Source organism: Lepidochelys kempii, chromosome 4 (genome assembly GCF_965140285.1).
Source record: "Lepidochelys kempii isolate rLepKem1 chromosome 4, rLepKem1.hap1, whole genome shotgun sequence".
NCBI classification, from domain to species: Eukaryota; Metazoa; Chordata; order Testudines; family Cheloniidae; genus Lepidochelys; species Lepidochelys kempii.
In genome coordinates, this window is record NC_136383.1 from 136768845 (window position 1) to 136788201 (window position 19357).

A 19357-nucleotide genomic window follows, 5' to 3' on the forward strand; every position below is an offset into this window, starting at 1 on the left:
TAACAGGGGATTACATCAGCCCGAGCTGCGTGGTGTGTACACAAGGGCCGGAAGGCTGGATCCTTTCTCTCTCTCTGGGCGTGTGTCTCAATCTCTGTTTATGTCTCTCCCTGATGTTACTGACTTGGTTTATGTCTCTCTTGCAATCTGCCCCTCCTCTCCACTTCTCCCCACAGACAACGGTTTAACATTTCCCTTCAGTAAACAAGGCCCTCGCAAGCCAAACGACACATTGAGTCAGGCTCCGGTTTCCCAGCACGACTGTTGTCATTCCAGAGCCATGTGCTTAAAGGCAGAGCAGAAGGAGAGCCCCCGGGGGGGCTGTCAGACTCCCCAAGCCAGAACACCCTTCCAGGGCTCATTGCGAGGGCTTGGTGCTTTGCCATTCTGTAGATACATGGATTAACGTGACCATCCTGATCATCTGGTGCGACCTCCCTCACAAGCCAGGCCTGAGAAAGGCACCCAGTGATCCGAGCCCGGAGGGTTCCCAGCCAGCTGCTTCATGGGAAGGAGTTTCTGGAGTTTGCAAAGGTAACAAAGCTTTTGGCCCACCTCAGTCTCCATGGCTCATTCCATCTTTGGCCTCTGTTGAGACTGTTCCCGAGTAGCAGAGCTCACTGGAGCACCTGTGCACGATGAACTCAGCTACAGCCCACCACCTATTGACGGGCGGCCACTTCTAGATTCCTCCACTCTACTGGGACCGGCAGGGTCCCTTGGCCTCTGACCCTTCCAGTGAGAGGTCCTCGCAAAGGGGGAGGAGAGAAGCTTTGTTTCTTTTGGGAGAACTGCCTGTTGGTGAAGAATCACAGAAGTGTAGGACTGGAAGGGACCTCAAGAGGTCATCTAGTCCAGTCCCCTGCACTCAAGGCAAGACTAAGTATTTTCTAGACCATCCCTGACAGGTGTTTGTCTAACTTAAAAATCTCCAATGATGGAGATTCCACAACTTCCCTAGGCAATTTAGTCCAGTGCTTAAACACCCTGACAGTTAGGAAGTTTTTCCTGATGTCCAACCTAAACCACCCTTGCTGCAATTTAAGCCCATTGCTTCTTGTCCTATCCTCAGAGGTTAAGAAGAACAATTTTTCTCCCTCCTCCTTGTAACAACCTTTTATGTACTTGAAAACGGTTATGTCCCCCCTCAGTCTTCTCTTCTCCAGATTAAACAAACCCAATTTTTTCAATCTTCCCTCATAGGTCATGTTTTCTAGACCTTTAATCACTTTTATTGCTCTTCTCTGGACTTTCTCCAATTTGTCCATATCCTTCCTGAAATGTGGCGCCCAGAACTGGACACAATACTCCCGTTGAGGCCTTATTAGCGCAGAGTACAGCGGAAGAATTACTTCTCGTGTCTTGCTTACAACACTCCCGCTAATACATCCCAGAATGACGTTCACTTTTTTTGCAACAGCGTTACACTGTTGACTCATATTTAGCTTGTGATCCACTATGACCCCCAGATCCCTTTCTGCAGGACTCCTTCCTAGGCCGTCTAAAGAACATTTGCAATGAAGCTCTGGGTGCCAAGCATTGTGATGGAGGCTTTAGAGATCTACATAGCTTCCGTCCCTGTAGAACGGCCGCTGCTCAGAGCTGGCTGCCGGGCCGGACTGCATGTGCTGGGACTGCAGCGACACTTGGTTTGGGGAGGCTCTTGCGGAGATTAAGACTTAGACAAGCAAATATGGCTCTCCCTTGGCACCGCGTATCCCTCCGAGAATCGCCCTATTGGCACGGGGCCGTTTCCACCCCTGCTTTGCTCATAACGGGTCCCACCTTACGCTCAAAACGCACGCCAGGATGGACTTTGCCTGTACAAGGAAGAATCAGCCGTCAGAGCGAAATCCACTCCCGATGCAGGGCTTCGCCTCCCCATCTCTTTGATCGCCACAGACGCTGGTTAAAACTCAGGAGGCAAGACGAGCCAGAGGAACTGCCGTGTCTTCACCCCAATTCAAAGGCCCACGCACGTCCAATGGCAACCTTCCCCCTCTTTAATCAGCCAGCACTTCCCGATCAAAGACAGCCCCAGCTCCCAGGATAAAGCATACCCCCAGCCTGGCATTTGGGGAAGCCCAAGTCCCAGCACTTGGATCTGGGCAGCCCACAGGTGCTGCTCTGGAGCCTGAGACTTCAGACTCTGACTCAGGAACCTGCGAAGCCCTGCTTGCCCAAGGCAGCTCCACAAGGCCCGCTGTGGTGGCGGCTACGAGGCCACAGCGTACAAGCCTTCATCGTGAGCCCCCGGGACTGGCCGTGGGTTCAAATCCAGACCAGCAATGACTAGCTCTTTGGTGGCCTGGGAGGTGAAAAAGCCACGCCCACAAGTGGGGCTAATTATGGGCAGCCCCTACAGGGAAGTGACCTGGCCGTGGTCTCTATGCCAGGGCAAGGAAGCGGGTGTTGCCACATCAGAGGGCTCCAGGCTGCCAGACCAGCAATGCTAAACGTGTAGGCCACACACCCAAGAGGCAGCAGTGGGATCCGCAGGCTCCATCTCCCTAGCAAGGCTGGAGTTTGTTCCTTATTGTGCAACTTTTGGTGTCGCCTGCAGGGCTCCAGGCCAACTGGGCAGAGGCAGGGCTCTCCTCAAGGAAGGCGCAAATCTGCACGGAGTAGCCCAATCCAGAGACAAAACACTCAGGGAAGAAGATGTGGAGGTTCAGGCACTCCAGGGACTGGGATTCATCAGGAGAAATTTGGGCCCCCAAGTACAATTTGGGGGCGGGGGGGTGGTTAACCTGGTACAATTATCCCCTTTCCTTTCCTCAAGGCCTAAGTGGTTTAGGAGCCTCATGCACTCTGTGTGGCTCAAAAGCTTGTCTCTTTCATCACCAGAAGTTAGTCCAATAAGAGAGGCGCCCTCTCCTGCCTCGTCTCACTGCGAGTCAGAGGCACTCAGGATGCCAAGGGGGAACTTCCAAAGGCACAAGCGGTGAGTGGGTGCCAGACTCCACCTGAACGCCGGGGCAGTTGGGTGCCCAGCTGCCATTTGTACCTCTGAAAAACCTCTCCCCCAAGTGCCGGAATTCCTTGTGAAAATGAGGCGGCCAAGGTATTTAGGTGCCGAATCTCCACAGAACTCGGGAGCCATTGAGGATCTGGGCCCCCATGCTAAGCACTTGTGAAAATGGTGCCCCCGGCTTCTCCCTGCCTCCGTTCCCGTCCGCACAGTGGGGATCCCAGCACTGCCCTGTCTCACAGGGGAGCCGGCAGAAGAAATAAATTGAAGACAGAGGGGCTTAGCCCCTATACACATCTATGCCAGACTCACTGCCGCATGGTGGCAGCGTGGGGCAGGGGACATGGGGAGCGTTGAAACTGCCAGGTGTGATATCGCATCAGCCCCACTTCCGCCACCAGAAGATCTTCCCAGCTCCAAAAAAGGAGACCAGAGCACAGGAAAAAAAAAAATCCACGATTTCCCTGGGAGTCCCTTAGTCATTCCCAAAACATGGCCACTCAGCTCCCCGCGCCAGCCAGGCACAGCGCGCTGCGGTGATTTCACAGGGTGAGGGAGGCAGGGAAGCAGAGGGTCTCTCCCTGGGCGATGCTGGGAATGGGCTGTATTTTTAGAACATGATCTTATACAAACAGCGCTGCCTTGGCCAAACATGGTCTGTGCGTTCTTCTGTTCAATTCCCTTCTATCCCCCAGTTGGGTCCCAGTTCTTCCCCCCATTCTTCCTGCCTCCCTCCCTCTCAAATCCCCCTCTGCTTTCCCCTTCCCCAGCGCCCTGTTGGTCTCTTCCTCTGTGGAGTTTCGCTCCTTCAAATTCCCCAGCAATTACATTGTGTTTGCATAAGCGCATTGTTGGCAGGATGCTCTTGTCAAACTGAATTCTTAAAGGGCCATGCTCACAAAGCTGCTGCTCCCCTTCCTAAAAACGCCACCCTCCCCCCCACACACACACCCACACCCACACTAGACTTAAAGCCCTTGGCAGAGAAGGTGATTAAGGCCTGGAACTAGCATGCTGGTGCTGCCAGAGTTCCCCACTCTGGGCCTCAGTTTCCCCTTCTGTGCCTTGGGGCTCGGATGAGAAGGGCCGAGGGTCACTCACAAAGGAAGATTACTGTCTCCTCTGGCCACGCACAGGGAACCGCTCTCCGCCTGCTCCGTCCATCTAGTCACGTGGGGCTTGAGTCTGCTCCAGTGAAACCAACAGAAGAGCTCCCATTACCCTCAGTGGAGCAGGATTGGGCCCTTATCTGCTGCACGCCACAGCCAGCCAGCCCCGACTGTCCAACGGCCTTCACAGGCCTTCCCCAAATCCTTGCTGAATAGAGATATTGGGAAAGAATAGGGGGGGTCAGCAGGGAACCCTCCAACACTGGGGTGGCCCCTTTAAAGCCAGCTGCCCCTGCACTTCTGGTGTGGAGTGAGGAGAGGACCCAGGCAGGCCCCGGGGAAGCCATATAGACTTGCAGGTCCCTGGGGGAGACGACTGAGCTTCAAGCCAAGCAGATGTCGACTCCCCCCCAGGGTGTTTAGTTCACCCGGGAGATGGATTATCACAAGATGCCCGTGGAAATGAAGGGGACAGGACTGAGCGTCGGTGGAGGTGGCAGCAGGGTCTGTCCCCGTGCCGCAGGGCCGGCTGGCGAGGGCTCCTGGGTGGCCAGCACGGCCTAGCAGAGAGAAGGGAGTGGCAGGCTGTGCCTGCAGCCCCAGAGCCCCACAACCCGGCGCACCGGCTTATCTACGGGACATAGAACCAGCACCTGCCTTTAAGCAACCAGCCGAGGTCACCGCCCCGCATCTGGTCGGGCTGAGTCAGACACAACAGCCCGGGGCTGCAGCTCAGAGTCCTCTCCCAATTCTCAGCTCCTGCACCTGGCTTTAAGCCCCACTCCCCTTGGAGGCAGAGAAATAGCCCAAGTGCCCTGCACACCAGCCAGCCACCCCCACTCCTAGCACACCCCCGACCCTGGGGGCCTGGCTGGTGGAGAGCCAGGGGGCGGCTGTGTCTGGGGTCTAATTGCCACCCCCTTCATGGTGCCAGAGTGTAACAGGCCACAGACCCTCCCCCAGCAGCAGACAGAACCAGTCTCCCCTGCTAGGTCTCTAGTCCTGGGGCTTCTCCAACAGGGGTCAAAGCTCGGAGACCGAGGGAGCTCTAAGACTCCCATCCAGAATGGGCATAACCGCGCCATACTGGGAATTCCTCGCTGAACTGGGCGCATGCCCTGGAGCATGAGGATTGACAGCCCGTATCTCAGCTAGTGGCAGGTGGATGCTCCTCTGCTCCATGGCAAAGCCCTTCGCCTCCTTGCAGCAGTGAGCCCCACCCGCCAGCTGTCATCTGCCGCAAGACACTTCCCAGCCATCCAGCCCGGGGGGCTTAAGCAGACGCTGGCGTTTCCACCACTGCCGGGGCTAGAAGCAAACTGGGGAATCCTCTCTCCCCGTGGCGCCTGCAGAGAGGGCAGGCAAGGGGTCTAGTTTGGGGGCACTCTCTGCACAAGACTCCAGCTCCAGGCTCCAACAGCACGTCCAAAATCCATCAGTGGCGGCCAAGTTAACAGCAGCTGGGGAAGGAGCCACGGTGTCGGAGACCCAGCCCCGGCGGGTGAAATTCAAGAGTATTTTTCTTTTTCAATCTGCTGATGAGAAAAACCGCAGAGCTGTTGATGGAGGAGCCAAGACCAAAGCTTTTTGTTTTCCTTTGGAGGGGAAATGATCTTTGGTTCTCCGCAGCCCGCGGCCTCGCCCAGGCCACCTGCACCCTCGCTGCATGGCTCATGACGCCAAACCCAAGAGCAACCGTCAACCCTGCCCAGAGGCACCAGCTCAGGCAGTGCCAAAGCACCAGTGAAATCAGCGGCTGCCGGGTGCCTTAACCTAGGCACCGAGGCTGCCATGGGCGCGATGGAGAAATCAACACCCTTCTGCCCACATGGAGGGTACATGGAAGCGTTAACGCATGGCAAGATGGGTGGGTCTAGCTCCTGGGACCCCTCTGCGGCCTGGAACTCAGAGAGAGATCAAGGCAAGCTCCGCAGAGACAATCTTGCTGGTTGCACGCTGGAATTCTCAGCTGGAACGTCACTTGGCTGAGAGAGATCGTTGTATGGTTCCCCGTGACATGGGCCCACCTCCCCACCCAGAAAGGACAGTCCAGCGATTGGGGCACTAGTCCAGGAGACCCACACTCAATTCCCTGCTCGACCGCAGGCCCACGAGCCCACAGGCAGCAAGTCATTAAGGCCCCGATCCTCCAAGTCATGGAGGTATTTCATTGATTTCAATGCAAGTTAGGAGCCTAAATACCTCGGATGATCTGGGTGTTATCCTCCACGTACCATGGGGACAATGGCACTGCCCTACATCACAAGGGCCGTGGGGAGGGTAAATACCTTAAGAATTGGGAGGTGCTCAGATACTGCGGCGCTGTGGGGGGGCGGGGGGGGGCCATGTAAGTACCTAGATCTAAGACAGAAGCAGGACAAAACTCCGGGGTCTGATTGTGCATTGCCCTGTGCCTAGAACAGGCATTGACACCAGCACAGAGTGAGTGCGAAGTGGGAATAAACCCTTTCCCAGTCAGAATGGCAGCATGTCCCGCCCGCTGAGTGCCAGCCTTCCAAGCAGTGCCGGGCGCAGGGCAGACGGGGCTCAGCAGCCTGTACCAAGCGAACCCACCCATGGAAGATCTGGAAGAGGCTACCGATAAAATCCACCAGCCTCAGATGGGCTGACATGCAATTGACGTCCTCCCTTACACAATGTTTCTGGATGTTGTCTCATTGCGTTGACAGGTGTCTTGGCTGGCGCAGCATTCGGCCCGAGGGGCCAGAAGAGAGCAGGGCTGCTGGGATAGAGGAGGGCCGATCCTGCTGTTGTGTTTGGGGGAAAGAGCCCAGCACCTTTTAAAATGACTCAGAACCAACAATGAGTCCTTCAAGGCAGAGCCATCTCTTACTAAGGGGTTGTCCGGCACCCCACAGAACGAGGCCTGATTCTGATCAGGGCCTCTGGGTGGTGCTGGAGTACACATAACAGGAAAGAGGGTGTCGGTCGAAGGGGATCTAACAGTCTAGAATGATGTGATTTATACCCTCCCTCCAACAGGATAACTTTCACCACCTTAGATTTCTCCTCTGGGTTTTTGGCCCCCAAAGTTCAAATGAACTAGGACTTGGCTCTAAAATCCAGTTCAGGCCACAGGTCTTCGTGACCTTTAACCCTTCTAGAGGGCTTTCCTATTCAAAGAACTTTAGAGGCACTAACTAATCCTCCCCAACCCTACTTCAGGAAGGGATTCTCTCTCCATATTGTATAGATGGGGAAACTGAGGCTGAGTACCTAGAGCCAGGGGCAAGATCCCAGCCACTTCTAGCTTCGTCAGCCTAACGACTGTGCGATGATTCAGAACGAAGCTGGGTCTGGTTTGCTGTGAGACATTCACCCACGCTGACCCAGCACCCAGCTCTGCCTATGCTGTTAGTACTAGGGCGCAGGCCAGGATGGTCACACAGGCTGCTCTCGCTTTATACTGTCAGCAAGAGGAGATCCAGGCTGGTTCCTGCAAAACCACAAAGCCTGGGATACCACTGTCATCAGGAGTAGCACCCAGAGGCCCCAGCTGAGATCGGGGCCCCACAGCAAGAGAGTCCCTGCCCCACAGAGCTTACCGTCTGCACAGTCAAAGGGTGGGAGGGAAACTGAGGCATAGAGAGAGGAAAGGACTTGCCCAAGGCCCACAGCACAGCAGTAGCTAAGCAGGGAACTGAACCAAGGTCTCCGGAGTCCCAGCCCAGTGCCTCATCTACAGGGCCCCGCTGCCTCTTAGCTCCTCCCTCAGCCTGTTCTGCCACTCACATGCAGCCCACACCTGCCCCAAGATGCAGAGTCACTGCCCCACGCTCCTCCCGCCAGGGCTCTGGCTGCCCCAGCCTGCCACGCTCTCCCCCGAGTCACAGTGGGAGCACAGAGCACTCATGGGTCTAGGGAGAGGGTGGTGGCTGACACAGAGGTATCTGATCAGAGCCACCGGGACGGCCAGTCCCAGAGCCCACCCTCCGGCAATGCACGGCCCCTCTCCCCGTGTCACCCCCACAGCAGAGCGATGGCAGTTGGCAAGAGCAGCCAGTGGGCTAGCCAGCTCTGTGATGCACGCAGAGCAAGGGGGAGAGAAAGGAAACAGGATACAAGAGACGTCCGCCCTGCTGTCTGTGGGGGCGAGACCACAGCGAACATGAGGCCACCCACATACCTGCTCCAGGGCGGGGCCCCCAACAAAACGGTGGCAGGGTTAATGCTTCTCCCTGCCTCTACTCTCCCCAACCCCCAGGATCCTGCACAAGCTGCTACATGGGGAACAGAGCAAACCCTCCTGGCCTTGGGCAGATCCCGTCCCTGTGCTCCTAGGATGGAGCTTAAGGCCAGAGGGGAGCGCTGTGATCATCCGGCCTGACCTCCCTGCACAGCACAGGCCACGGCCCTCCCCTGAATTAATTCCCAAGGACACTCGCTCTGGCTGAACGAGAGTGGATCTTCCTGCCTAGATCATCCGATCCCCAGCAATGGGGGATCACCACAAGCCTCGGCAAGGCGGGGTTGGCTCCTCTGGTCTGAGCTCCTGTGCGTGCCAGGCCATTAAACGTCACCCAAACACCCCTGGATTGAGCCCAGTGAGGCTAGTTAGCCCAAAGCATTTCAGTCCTAGGAGACTGGTGCTGCGAGCCACGGGGAGAGACCAGGGGAGACGGAGGCCCCACCAGTGCCACGGCAGGGAATTGATGAGGTGAGCTGTGGCCAGATGATCCACCCCAAGGTCCCCGGGGAGAAATCCCTTCCCAGCCCCACATCTGGCCACCAGCGTGACCCTGAGCACGTGAGCAACACACAGCAGCCAGCATCTAATAAGCGGATTCTCTGTCCCACCTCAGAGCAGTGGGTCCACCGGTTCTGGTGCCCTGTCTCCAGCCGAGCTAATCTCGGATGCTTCAGAAGCCCCTGAGGCTGGGGATAGGATGACGGGGGAGACAACACATCGGATCATTTGTGCATCGGGGGGGAAAAAACTGTTCCTTCCTGACCCCTTCAGGTGACCAGCTGAAGATGGAGATTTGGTTAACAGTGTTAATGCAGAATTGCAATTGTCAAGATGAGCAGGTTGAGGACAGGCAGGTGACCTGTTCTCCCCATGGCCCAGGAAGGAAGGGGACGAACAGGGGGATTCACAGATTGACAGACGGGACCACCCTGACCATCCAGTCCGACACCCCTCTTCCCGCATGCACACAGGCTGTGGAGTTGCCCCTAGAAACCGATCTTAATGACTCCAAGCCATGGTGAGTCCCCCACCCGCCAGGGAAGCTGTTCCAATGTCTAATCACCCTCGCTGCTAGGAAACTACATCTTATTTCAAGGTTAAAATTTGGGTGTCCTCAACTTCCAGCCATTGGATCTTGTTATGCCTTGATCAGCCCCCGCAACAGATATCTTTGCCATGCACACAGGCCTATACGCAGTGACCAAGTCCACCTTCACCTCGAGAAACTGAATAGGTCAAGTCCCTTACGCATCACATGCTTGTTTGCAGGCCCCTGCATCATTTTCATGGCCCTCCTTTGAACTCTCTGCTGTGTTCCCACAGCCTTCTTGATGCATGGGAACCAGATCAGGACCCAACATCCCCGTGGCAGTCTTGTCAATACAGCTCGTAGAGGCAAGATCACTTCCCTACTCCTCTGGGATGTGGCCCTGTTTACACACCCAAGGATGACGTTAGCCCTTTTGGCCGCAGCACTGTGCGGAGAGCTCACGTGGAGGCGATTACCTGCAGCGACCCCAAGTCTTTCTCTCAATCCTTGCTGTCTACGACGGAGTCTCCCATCCTGTAGGGATAACCTGCATTCTGGGTTCCCAGATGTGTACGTTTAGCACAGTGCTTGCTGGCACCCTGCTTACGGCACAATCTGCATTGCTTGGCAGCAGTGGCCTGTCCTCTTCATTATTCACCACCACTCCTGCAGTCTGCATCTCCTCGGCAAACCTGATCAGTGATGGGTCTCTCTCTCCTTCCAGGTCATCAATACCGGTGTTAAATAGCATAGGGCCAAGAACTGGGGTGCTCAGAGCTAGCGGGTGCTGTGCAACACAGTGGGTACCCCGCAGCTCACCCAGGCAACTGGGCCTATACTCTCCTGGCTGCCGAATGGAGCCAGGCTGGCACTGACTGCCCGAGCAGTCGCTCACAGTGCCAGCCTGCGGGGTGGGGCCATGCCGGCTCCAAAGGGGTCCTTCATAAAACAGGTGGGTTCTGACCATTCACGTGGCCTCATTGAGTCTAAGCAGGCTGTTTGATTGGCGGGGTGGGGAGGGGGGGTGGGGGATAGGACAGCATATGCAGAGCCCTGTCCTTGGTGTAAGCAGGGGGTTGCCTCGAAACAACTGCCATTCACCACCAAGATCCCACGGTGATGGGCACAGTACTGAAGTCCACTTCAGATCTAGCGCCTGGAAATTCTGATCCCCTGAGATCGCCAAGAATGCAGATCTGCCGTCCCCCACCCCCAGTCTGGTTCCCACAATCCACCCCCCTGCCTCCACACACCCTTCCTGTCCCTCCCCGCCAGGACAGCCGCCTTCTTGTCTTGAGCTGCCTGGAGTCACTTGAGGCAGAACAGATGCCAGGAAATGAACGGGGGTCTCGCCCCTCCCTCCTTGTAATCCCGCTGGTAAGTGATGTTTTAACATTGCCGCTGATGCCCTGTGCAAAGCCAGGGCCCCAGCCTGCGCCTGTACCCCCCCGATTCAGATTCGGTCTCTCCCAGCATCTTGTGAGTGAATTCCGGGCAGAGGAATGTAAGTAGCAACATAAATAAACTTCCCGGCTATCCCGCATTCCCCGCCTTGACTGCCCTCTGGCCTATATATAGACCTGGGCCCTCTCCCCCTCGCTGCTGTAACTCACTGGGAATGGAGCGATCCCTTCCTAGGAATGGACCACAGGAGCCATAGCAACCCTGTGGGCTAAGGTGGGAGGGCGCCTGGTGCTGATCCCCCTTGCTATAGGCAGGGCGAGGAGCCGGTCATGAAACGCAGCTGCTGGATGAAGGCGTCTCACCATGGAATTCAATAGCCACTAACAAGCTCAGTGTTCCAGCCGGGTGCTATCACCCCAAAGCCTCAGAGTGCTTTACGAGACATCAATCAGGCCTCACAGCCTCGCCAGGGAGGTGAGTCAGTAACATTGCCCCCATTTTACAGGGGGGGAAACTGAGGCACGTGGAGGGAACATGAGACAATTGACCCCTGTACCAGGGAGCCGGGGGGGGGGCGGGGGAGGGGAGAAACCAAGATGGTGAGCACAAGAGTATACCAAGCAGCTGAGAGGCCAGTTGTTTGAGAAGAGTGGCAGCACCCAAGATCCAGGATCCATGCCCTGACAGGACCAGGGAAGGTCACAGAGCAACATCACACAAAACACGTTTTTTTTAATAAAGGAAAGAATTGGTGACTGCAAAGGCAGCCTTGCAAATGAAGGCTGCACCTGCCACGCAAGCAGCACGTGCCAGCCAGCTGGGGCTGCCCCAGGCACTGCTCGGCACTGTGTCCACCTCTCCAAGGTCACCTGAACCATCGTGGTCTTTAAGGGTCTCCCCGTGTGTCCCGGCCGAACTCCAATCAAAAGTTACATTCCATCCTCCTGAGTCCGCCTGGGGTTGCATTCAAAGATGTCACCTCCCCCTTCCCACCTACAGACCACCACGTAGCCACTACAGAACAGATCCCATGTGCCACTCACCCAACAGCTGCATGCTACTGATCCCCGCACGCAGGGTCTCTAGCGCTTTGGGATCCTTCGGGATGAAAGGCCCTACATTAAGGAGGCTATTTACACAATTGCGGCCTCACCCAGCCCCTTCAGGCTACGTGCACATCCGTCTGAAACCCAAGGCCTCCTCCTCACAACTGCTCCTTGTATGGCAGGAGCAGCGGGCAGCTTAGCCACAAAGGTTCTAGTAACACAACAGAAGCAATCTTGCTGAGACAACTGATGCTTTCTAGGGGTTTTCCCACCAGAGAGACAACTGCATGAGAGCCAGATCTTCATTACCACTTGCCTGCTGGAACAGGATAGAAGTCTTTTCCCCCTGCCACTGCAAAATCCACAGACAGCCAGGAGTCTGCTACTCTGCCCCTTACCCAGCCTCTCGTGTTTGAGGTGTCCGTCTCCTCAGAGTAGCCCTTTTCCGCAAGGAGCAGCAGCAGCGTGAACTATACAGAAATCTCGTCAGTTTCCTGGCTGAACAGCAGCTGTGAAAACTGACCCAATAATCTGGTGGAGCTCTATTCCAGATCCAAACTCATAGCTGGTACCTACCGCCAGCAGGAAATTCACATCCTAAATAAAAACTGGCCTTGGCCAAAGCTCTGAGCAGCAGCCGAGGCGCTGGGGCTGCTGATCTGTAGGGGCAGGAGGACAGCCTTACACTGCACCGTGGGAAGAAGGTTATTTCAGCAACCTACAGGGCCAAAAGATCTCTTCAAAAAAATATATCTCACAGCTCAGATTGTGCAGATATTGACTTCTTAGCCCCACACATGGACACTGGGGAAGGAGAGCTGCCCACTCACAATACAAGAGCATGTTGCTCAAGCCCTGGCTTAACCCTTCATGTCCCAGGACACTCAGGGTGGAGGGGGAACCAAGAAACACGCACGCTTTGAATCTCACCCACCTTTTCGGCCACGCTGACTGCTCGCCTGCTGCGTCCTCTCAGAAGCCAGTGAGGGGTGACCAGTTCTCCGTGCGGTGGCAGCCCTGCAAGCGAAAGCGTCACGGTGAACAGGTGCAGAGAACACAGGCAGGGGTTCTTCCCTCCCCGCAAGAGAACAAAATCAAGAGAGAGGAACATTTCTCATTCATGTGCTGACGGTAGGACTCCCCTCCAACTGCACTGGCAGAATGTGACTGAGGAATCCAGCCTGGCAAAGCCCTTTGAGAACTCTCTCATCTATTTCAGGCTCTTATATGACAACTAGGGTGACCAGACAGCAAGTGTGAAAAATCGGGATGGGGGGGGGGGGTAATTGGAGCCTATATAAGAAAAAGCCCCAAATATCGGGACTGTCCATATAAAATCAGGACATCTGGTCACCCTAGTGATAACACAGGCCCTAATGTCGGAATGTCTCACAATATTTAATGGGTCCTGGTGGTTTCTCCATCCCTGGCAATTTTAAAATCAAGGCTGGGTGTTTTTCTAAAAGATCTGCTCTGCTTCAAACAGGAATTACTTCGGTAAGGGTCTCTAGCGGGTATTATTCGGGAGGTCACATTAAATAATCACAGTGGTCCCTTCTGGCCTTGGGACCCACAAATGTGTGTATTTATTCCCCCTGTGAAATAGGAAAGTGCTATTCTATAGATTACAGGAACTGAGGCACATAGAGACTAAAGTGACTTGCCTGAGGTCACATGGGAAAAATATCGTGAAAAAGGGGATTGAACGCAGGTCCTCCAATTCCCAAGCTATCATTCTAGCCACTGGCCCATCCTTCCTCTCAGGCAGAGCACCCTCCCACCCCCCAAGAAGTGCTACCTGAATGTAACAATCAGTACATTATAATAATCTGGTGGAGCTCTGTGCCGGATCCAAACTCACAGCTTGTACCTAGTGCCAGCACAAAGCCTGCATCCTGAACACAAACGTATTGCTGGTGAAAGATGCCAGACTGCCCCTGGAGACCACAACGCTCTAGTGAAATCACCCAGCAGGCACAGCACTGGCAGCAGCAGGGAACGCACGCTGACCCCGCTGCATCAGTTTGCTATCCTGGGGCCACATCCAGAGGCGAGAGCATTCACCATGACCCAGTGCAATCCTTGGCTTCTATACTCCAGCAAGGAATTTGGCCCTTGGAATGAGTCTCTCCACTTCATTTCACACCGGTCACCAAACAGCCAAAAGTAACAACTTTCACTGATTTCCAACCTGTATTAGAGCCTGCAGCCTAGCAGTGAAAGGACCTGCAACCCATCACCACTTCCTCTGACCCATCCCAACTCCCCAAGACAAGGCAATGCGTGTAGCCCCCCTACCCGATTAGAGACATGCAAGTGCCCCAAGCTTTCATAAAAATTCCACTGCATTTGACTGCAGAATAGTGACTGATGACTCAATTTTAAACACAAACAAATCTGTTGTTGCTGAAGAAACACGTGAAACTTGCAGAACAGCACAAGATCTTGCAAAACCTGAAGTGACGGGCACACTGTACAAATGAACACACTTTCAGTCAAAGATTGGATTTAGTCACAGCCCAAATGGGAGGGTTTAGGATCCGAACAGCAGGGCTCCTTACTTCAGGGTGCCACCTACTTGTTTCAGTTCCTCAGTGCGAATATCTGAAAGCAGACTGGGCTGGGGGAGATGTGAAGGGTGGAGTATTTGAAAACCAGGGTTTGGGTTAAAACCAGCTAAAGATTTGGTCAGAAATTACATACACATTAAAACCAAGGCTACAATAACAAGATCATCAAAAGCGTAGCTGTGTCAATGTTGCACAGACTCACAGTTTATTAGGCCATCTTGCCCACCCTCCCCCATCATACAGACCACAGAACTTCCCTGAGTGAACTCCTGTTTGAACTAGAGCAGATCTTTTAGCGAAACATCCAGTCTTGATTGCCAGCGGTGGAGAATCCACCCCGAACCCTTGGTAAATTGTTCTGAGGGTTAGTTATCCACACTGTTAAAAATCTGCACCTTATTTCTAGTCTGAATTGGCTGGAAGCTGAAGCCAGACCAACGGATCTTGCTCGATCGTTGTCTCTGTTGCTGTAGGAAGGGACTACACTACAGGCGTTACAATGGCACAGCTATGATGCCCTACCTATGCCACCATCGTGCCATAGTGTAGTCGCTTCCTACAGCGACAGAAGGGGTTTTTCCTGTCGCTGTAGGTAATCCACTCCACCACCCCCCCGAGCAGTGGTAGCTAGGTTGATGGATGCATTATTCCATCAACCTAGCCACGCCTACACTGGGTTTAGATCAGAATGGCTACGGCACTCAGGGTATGAATTTTTCACACCCCCAAACGCCATACCTATGTTGAATGAACTTTTAAGTGTAAGCCAGGACCTAGACTGAAGAGCCCTGAAGTCTTGTTCTGTAACATGAATATGACACTGGGTGGGTCTGAGATTTTTTTGTTTTCTCAAACGGCAGCTTAATAGATTGCATGAAGAGTTAAAATAAGGCGGCAAATTTATGAGCAGCTTTCGTGGGAGAATCTCAGCATTTTTACAAACACTAATTAAGCCTCAAGCCTCTGGAGGTAAATGACTATTTCCCAGGCAGAGAAACTGAGGTACAGAGCGGTGAAGTGATTTACCCTCAAATTACAAAAGGAGATGCTGGCAGAGCTCGAATTAGAACTACAGGCCAGCATCCCAACCCCTAGGAATCATTTCCCTTTGTGGTTTTCTAAGGTCTCATTACAGGATACCCAAAAAGGGAAGGAAGGGGAAAAGCAGAACTAACTGTTTCTATACTGCTCCTGCCCTTGCTCAGAAGGTCTGGATTCCTGTCACAACTGGGGGCAATCTGTGGCTTCAGATTTTTGATGGAGGCAGAAATAATCATTACACTGAAAAGGCCAAACAACAATGTAAAGAACGAACAAGTTCAATACCCAGGTTTGAAACCTCCAGCTGCTTAGGGAAGCTTCCAGGAACCTACAGAAAGGCTCTGAGGCCCAGATCCTCAAGGATATTTGATTGATTTCAAATTGATTACCTTTGAGGATCAGGGCCTTTCCATTCATCCAACTGAGCAGGGGTCCGAACCTTGCTGGATATGCTGCAAAGCCCACCTTTCTCCAGGGGTGTTTGGAGATAGGATGGGACACGGGGAGTTGTTTATAGTGATTACTTGGGGGGCCTGTGGTCATATCATAATGGCTGTTCCTTATTATGCTAGGATCCTAGCTGTGCTGAAAACTGTCCTTGCAGTGAATGGGAGGGGCTTAGACCCTGACATGGGACCTTGTTAAAATCTAAATCAAATAAACTACAATGGGACGTTTTATCCATCTCCCTGTTTTTCAGGGAATTACATACACACCCCACCCTCTTCTGCAAACATGCTCTCCAGGAGCGCACCTTTCCTGCATTTGATAGAGCTGTCATTATTTATTTGCATTGGGGGAGCGCCTAGAATCTCCAGTCACAGAACAGGGCCCCCTGCGAGGTGCTGTTCAAACACTTAAAGGCAGTCCCTGCCCCGCTCAAAGTAAGCTGCTCAAAGTAAGCTTCCCGCTCCCCCTTCACAGCTCCTGCCTGCCCCCAAACTTGATCAGTTGTTTTTCCCAAGCCAGGATCCTGCCATGCACCCAGTTCTGAGGGTCCTTTTCACATGCAGCTGCTCAAAACCATGTGGTGTGTTTTCAGAAAGAAAACAAAAAATCCAAAGGATACAAAATTGTTTTTGTTTCATTTCAAGCAGAAAAATCTAATTTCATTTTTCTGGAGGGAACCCACCCCCCATGCCAGAAATAGAGACAAACATTCTGGTTTGGTCAATAGCAGAAAACTTTCAAGGTAACAAAAATTTTCCCAGAAAACGTTCCTGTCCTTCCAAAAAGCTGGTTTTCATCTTAAAGAGGGTGCACAAGGAAACCTCGCTCCTGCCCCCTGGGAGTGGTGGCTGGGGTAGCTGTGGATTGAGCGAAGGCTGTGAGCCCCTCCACCGCAAGCTACTGATGGTCACTGGGGTGGGGACCCCGCAGGGGCACAAGGGGCCACTGGCTGCGATGTCCGACAGGGGCCCCCGATGGATGGTCCCCCGGAGCCGATGTCTGCAGGGTGAGGGCTCGCTAGCCCAGCCCAGGGCAGAGGGAAGTTGGCTGCGAGCAGCAAGCCGCCTCCTGATCCCCCAGCACGACCATATAGAGGCATGGAGCGGAGCCCGCCTGGCCTGGGGCCGCAAAGCGGGAGCCGCTCTGCTGGGGCAGCCGCTAGCCCGGCTGGGTTACCAGGAGGACGATACTGCAGGGGACCGGCGCTCCGGTCACATCGCCAGCCACAGTCCCCGCTCCTGCCCAGCTGTCTGCCGGCTCCAGTCAACCTACCAAGCTCGCCCATGTGCACCCGGGCGCATCCCCCTCCCCGCCAGCCAGACCCGGGGGGCTCACCCCTCGCCCGGGGGCAGCCCCCCCAGCGGGCTGCACCCCTCGCCCGGGGGCAGCCCCCCCAGCGGGCTGCACCCCCCTCCCTTCTCCGCCAGCCAGACCCGGGGGGGGGCTCACCCCTCGCCCGGGGGCAGCCCCCCCAGCCACACCCAGGGGGCTGCACCCCCCTCCCTTCCCCGCCAGCCAGACCCGGGGGGGGCTCACCCCTCGCCCGGGGGCAGCCCCCCCAGCCACACCCAGGGGGCTGCACCCCCCTCCCTTCCCCGCCAGCCACACCCGGGGGGGGCTCACCCCTCGCCCGGGGGCAGCCCCCCCAGCCACACCCAGGGGGCTGCACCCCCCTCCCTTCCCCGCCAGCCAGACCCGGGGGGGCCCCCCCAGCCACACCCAGGGGGCTGCACCCCCCTCCCTTCCCCGCCAGCCAGACCCGGGGGGGGCTCACCCCTCGCCCGGGGGCAGCCCCCCCAGCCACACCCAGGGGGCTGCACCCCCCTCCCTTCCCCGCCAGCCAGACCCGGGGGGGCCCCGCCAGCCAGACCCGGGGGGGCCCCCCCAGCCACACCCAGGGGGCTGCACCCCCTCCCTTCCCCGCCAGCCACACCCGGGGGGGCTGCACCCCATGTGCACTCTCCTCCCGTCCCCGCCAGCCACACCCGGGGGGCCCCTATGGGAACATCCCCCCCGGCGTGGCCCGGGCCCCTCTCCCAGGCCAGGGACCCCTTGGGGGCTCTGCCCCTGCGGCCGCCCCGCTCTCCCTTACCTGGCGCCTCGGAGGCGGCCGCGGGGCCGGGGAGCAGGAGCAGCAGGAGGAAGAAACGCTCCGCAAGGGGCCCCGTGCGCGTCCTCCGGCAGCAGGGCGTGCGGGGGCCGCCCGCCTCCATCCCCGCGGCGCGCTGCCCTCTGCCCGGCGCGCCCGCTGCCCTGCCTCGGGTCTTATGCAGCGCTGCCTCCCCGTGCCCCACCTCCTCGCCGGCAGCTGGGGCCGGTCCCGGGCGCCCCGCTGCAGCCTGGGGCTTGTAGGCGGCGGCGGGGCCGCGGCACGGTCCGGGTCTAGTGCTTGGCCCGGCTGTGTAATGAGAACCAGACGCTGTGCTAAGCGCCCCCCTTGGCTGCAGCTACGCGGCCGGGTCTCTGTGATACAGGCAGGCTCAGAAGCCCAGGCCCCGAGGCCGGGCCAGGAACACAAAGGCCCCATCACGCACACACACCCCCTACCTACGGTACACTGTCCCCCCGACCCCGCACTTTTGCCTTGCTCCAAATGGCCCAGGTGCCATAGTGTTTGGCTGGGGCACAAAGCCAACAGCTGTGACTTTCTTTTGCTGCAAATTCCAACCTCCAAAAAAGGAAGAAATAAAAATAAAAGGGCCGTTTCAGGCCGGCATAGGTTTAGAGGTGTAGATATATTGCTATAGATTTTCTCTCTGCAGCAGGGTGGGCAAACTACAGGAGCCTCCAGGTGCTCCAATCTGGCCTTCCAGCTCCTGCTGGGGAGTGGGGTCTGGGACTCGCCCTGCTTCCACACTCCAGCCAGAGAGTGGGGTCGGAAGCCGCTCCGCGCTTGTGCAGAGGCTCCCGGAAACAGCAGCATGTCCCCCCTCTGGCTCCTATGCTTAGGGGCAGCCAGGGGGATCAGCACACAGCTCCTGCCCCAAGCGTCACCCCTGCAGCTCCCGTTGGCCAGGAACTACGGCTAATGGGAGCTGCAGGGGCGGTACCTTCAGATGGGGCAGCCCGTAAACCGCCTGACCTTACCTCCACATAGGAGCCGGAGGGGGGACGTGCCGCTGCTTCCAGGAGCTGCTTGAGGCAAGTGCCGCCCGGAGCCTGCACCCCTGACCCCCTCCCGCACCCCAAGCCCCTGCCCCAGCGCCCCCATACCCTGAACTCCACATTTCTGGCCCCACCCCAGAGCCCTCCCAGCCAGGAGCACCTTCCTACACCCCAAATGAGCCCTCCCCCCCCCCGCCCCAACCCAGAGCCCCCTCTTGCATCCTAAACTCCTCATTTCTGGCCCCACCCCAGAGCCCGCACCCCAACCCCAAATTTGTGAGCATTCATGGCCCACCATACAATTTCCATACCCAGATGTGGCCCTCGAGCCAAAAAGTTTGCCCACCCCTGCTCTACACACACAGTTCCCATTGTATACATAGTACTCCTTTTCCTGCCTTTGACTAGTTTACAGCTCTTC

At 56.1% G+C, this 19357-nt stretch overlaps 1 protein-coding gene across 2 annotated transcripts in view; it reads right to left on the bottom strand.

The window, feature by feature from the left end:
- The window catches only part of ADAM33 (ADAM metallopeptidase domain 33), a 75783-nt gene extending 57665 nt beyond the window's left edge, over nt 1–18118 (bottom strand). Inside the window, exons 1-2 of one of the 2 annotated variants that reach the window (XM_073343007.2) lie at nt 17924–18118; nt 12705–12787 (exon numbers count right to left, since the gene is read on the bottom strand). In XM_073343007.2, the coding sequence (XP_073199108.1) occupies nt 12705–12787; nt 17924–18044 (204 nt within the window). In that variant the 5' untranslated portion in view covers nt 18045–18118. The remainder of the gene's footprint in view (nt 1–12704; nt 12788–17923) is intronic. The other variant, XM_073343006.2, reaches the window with a different exon arrangement.
- Between the last annotated feature and the right edge of the window lie 1239 nt (nt 18119–19357).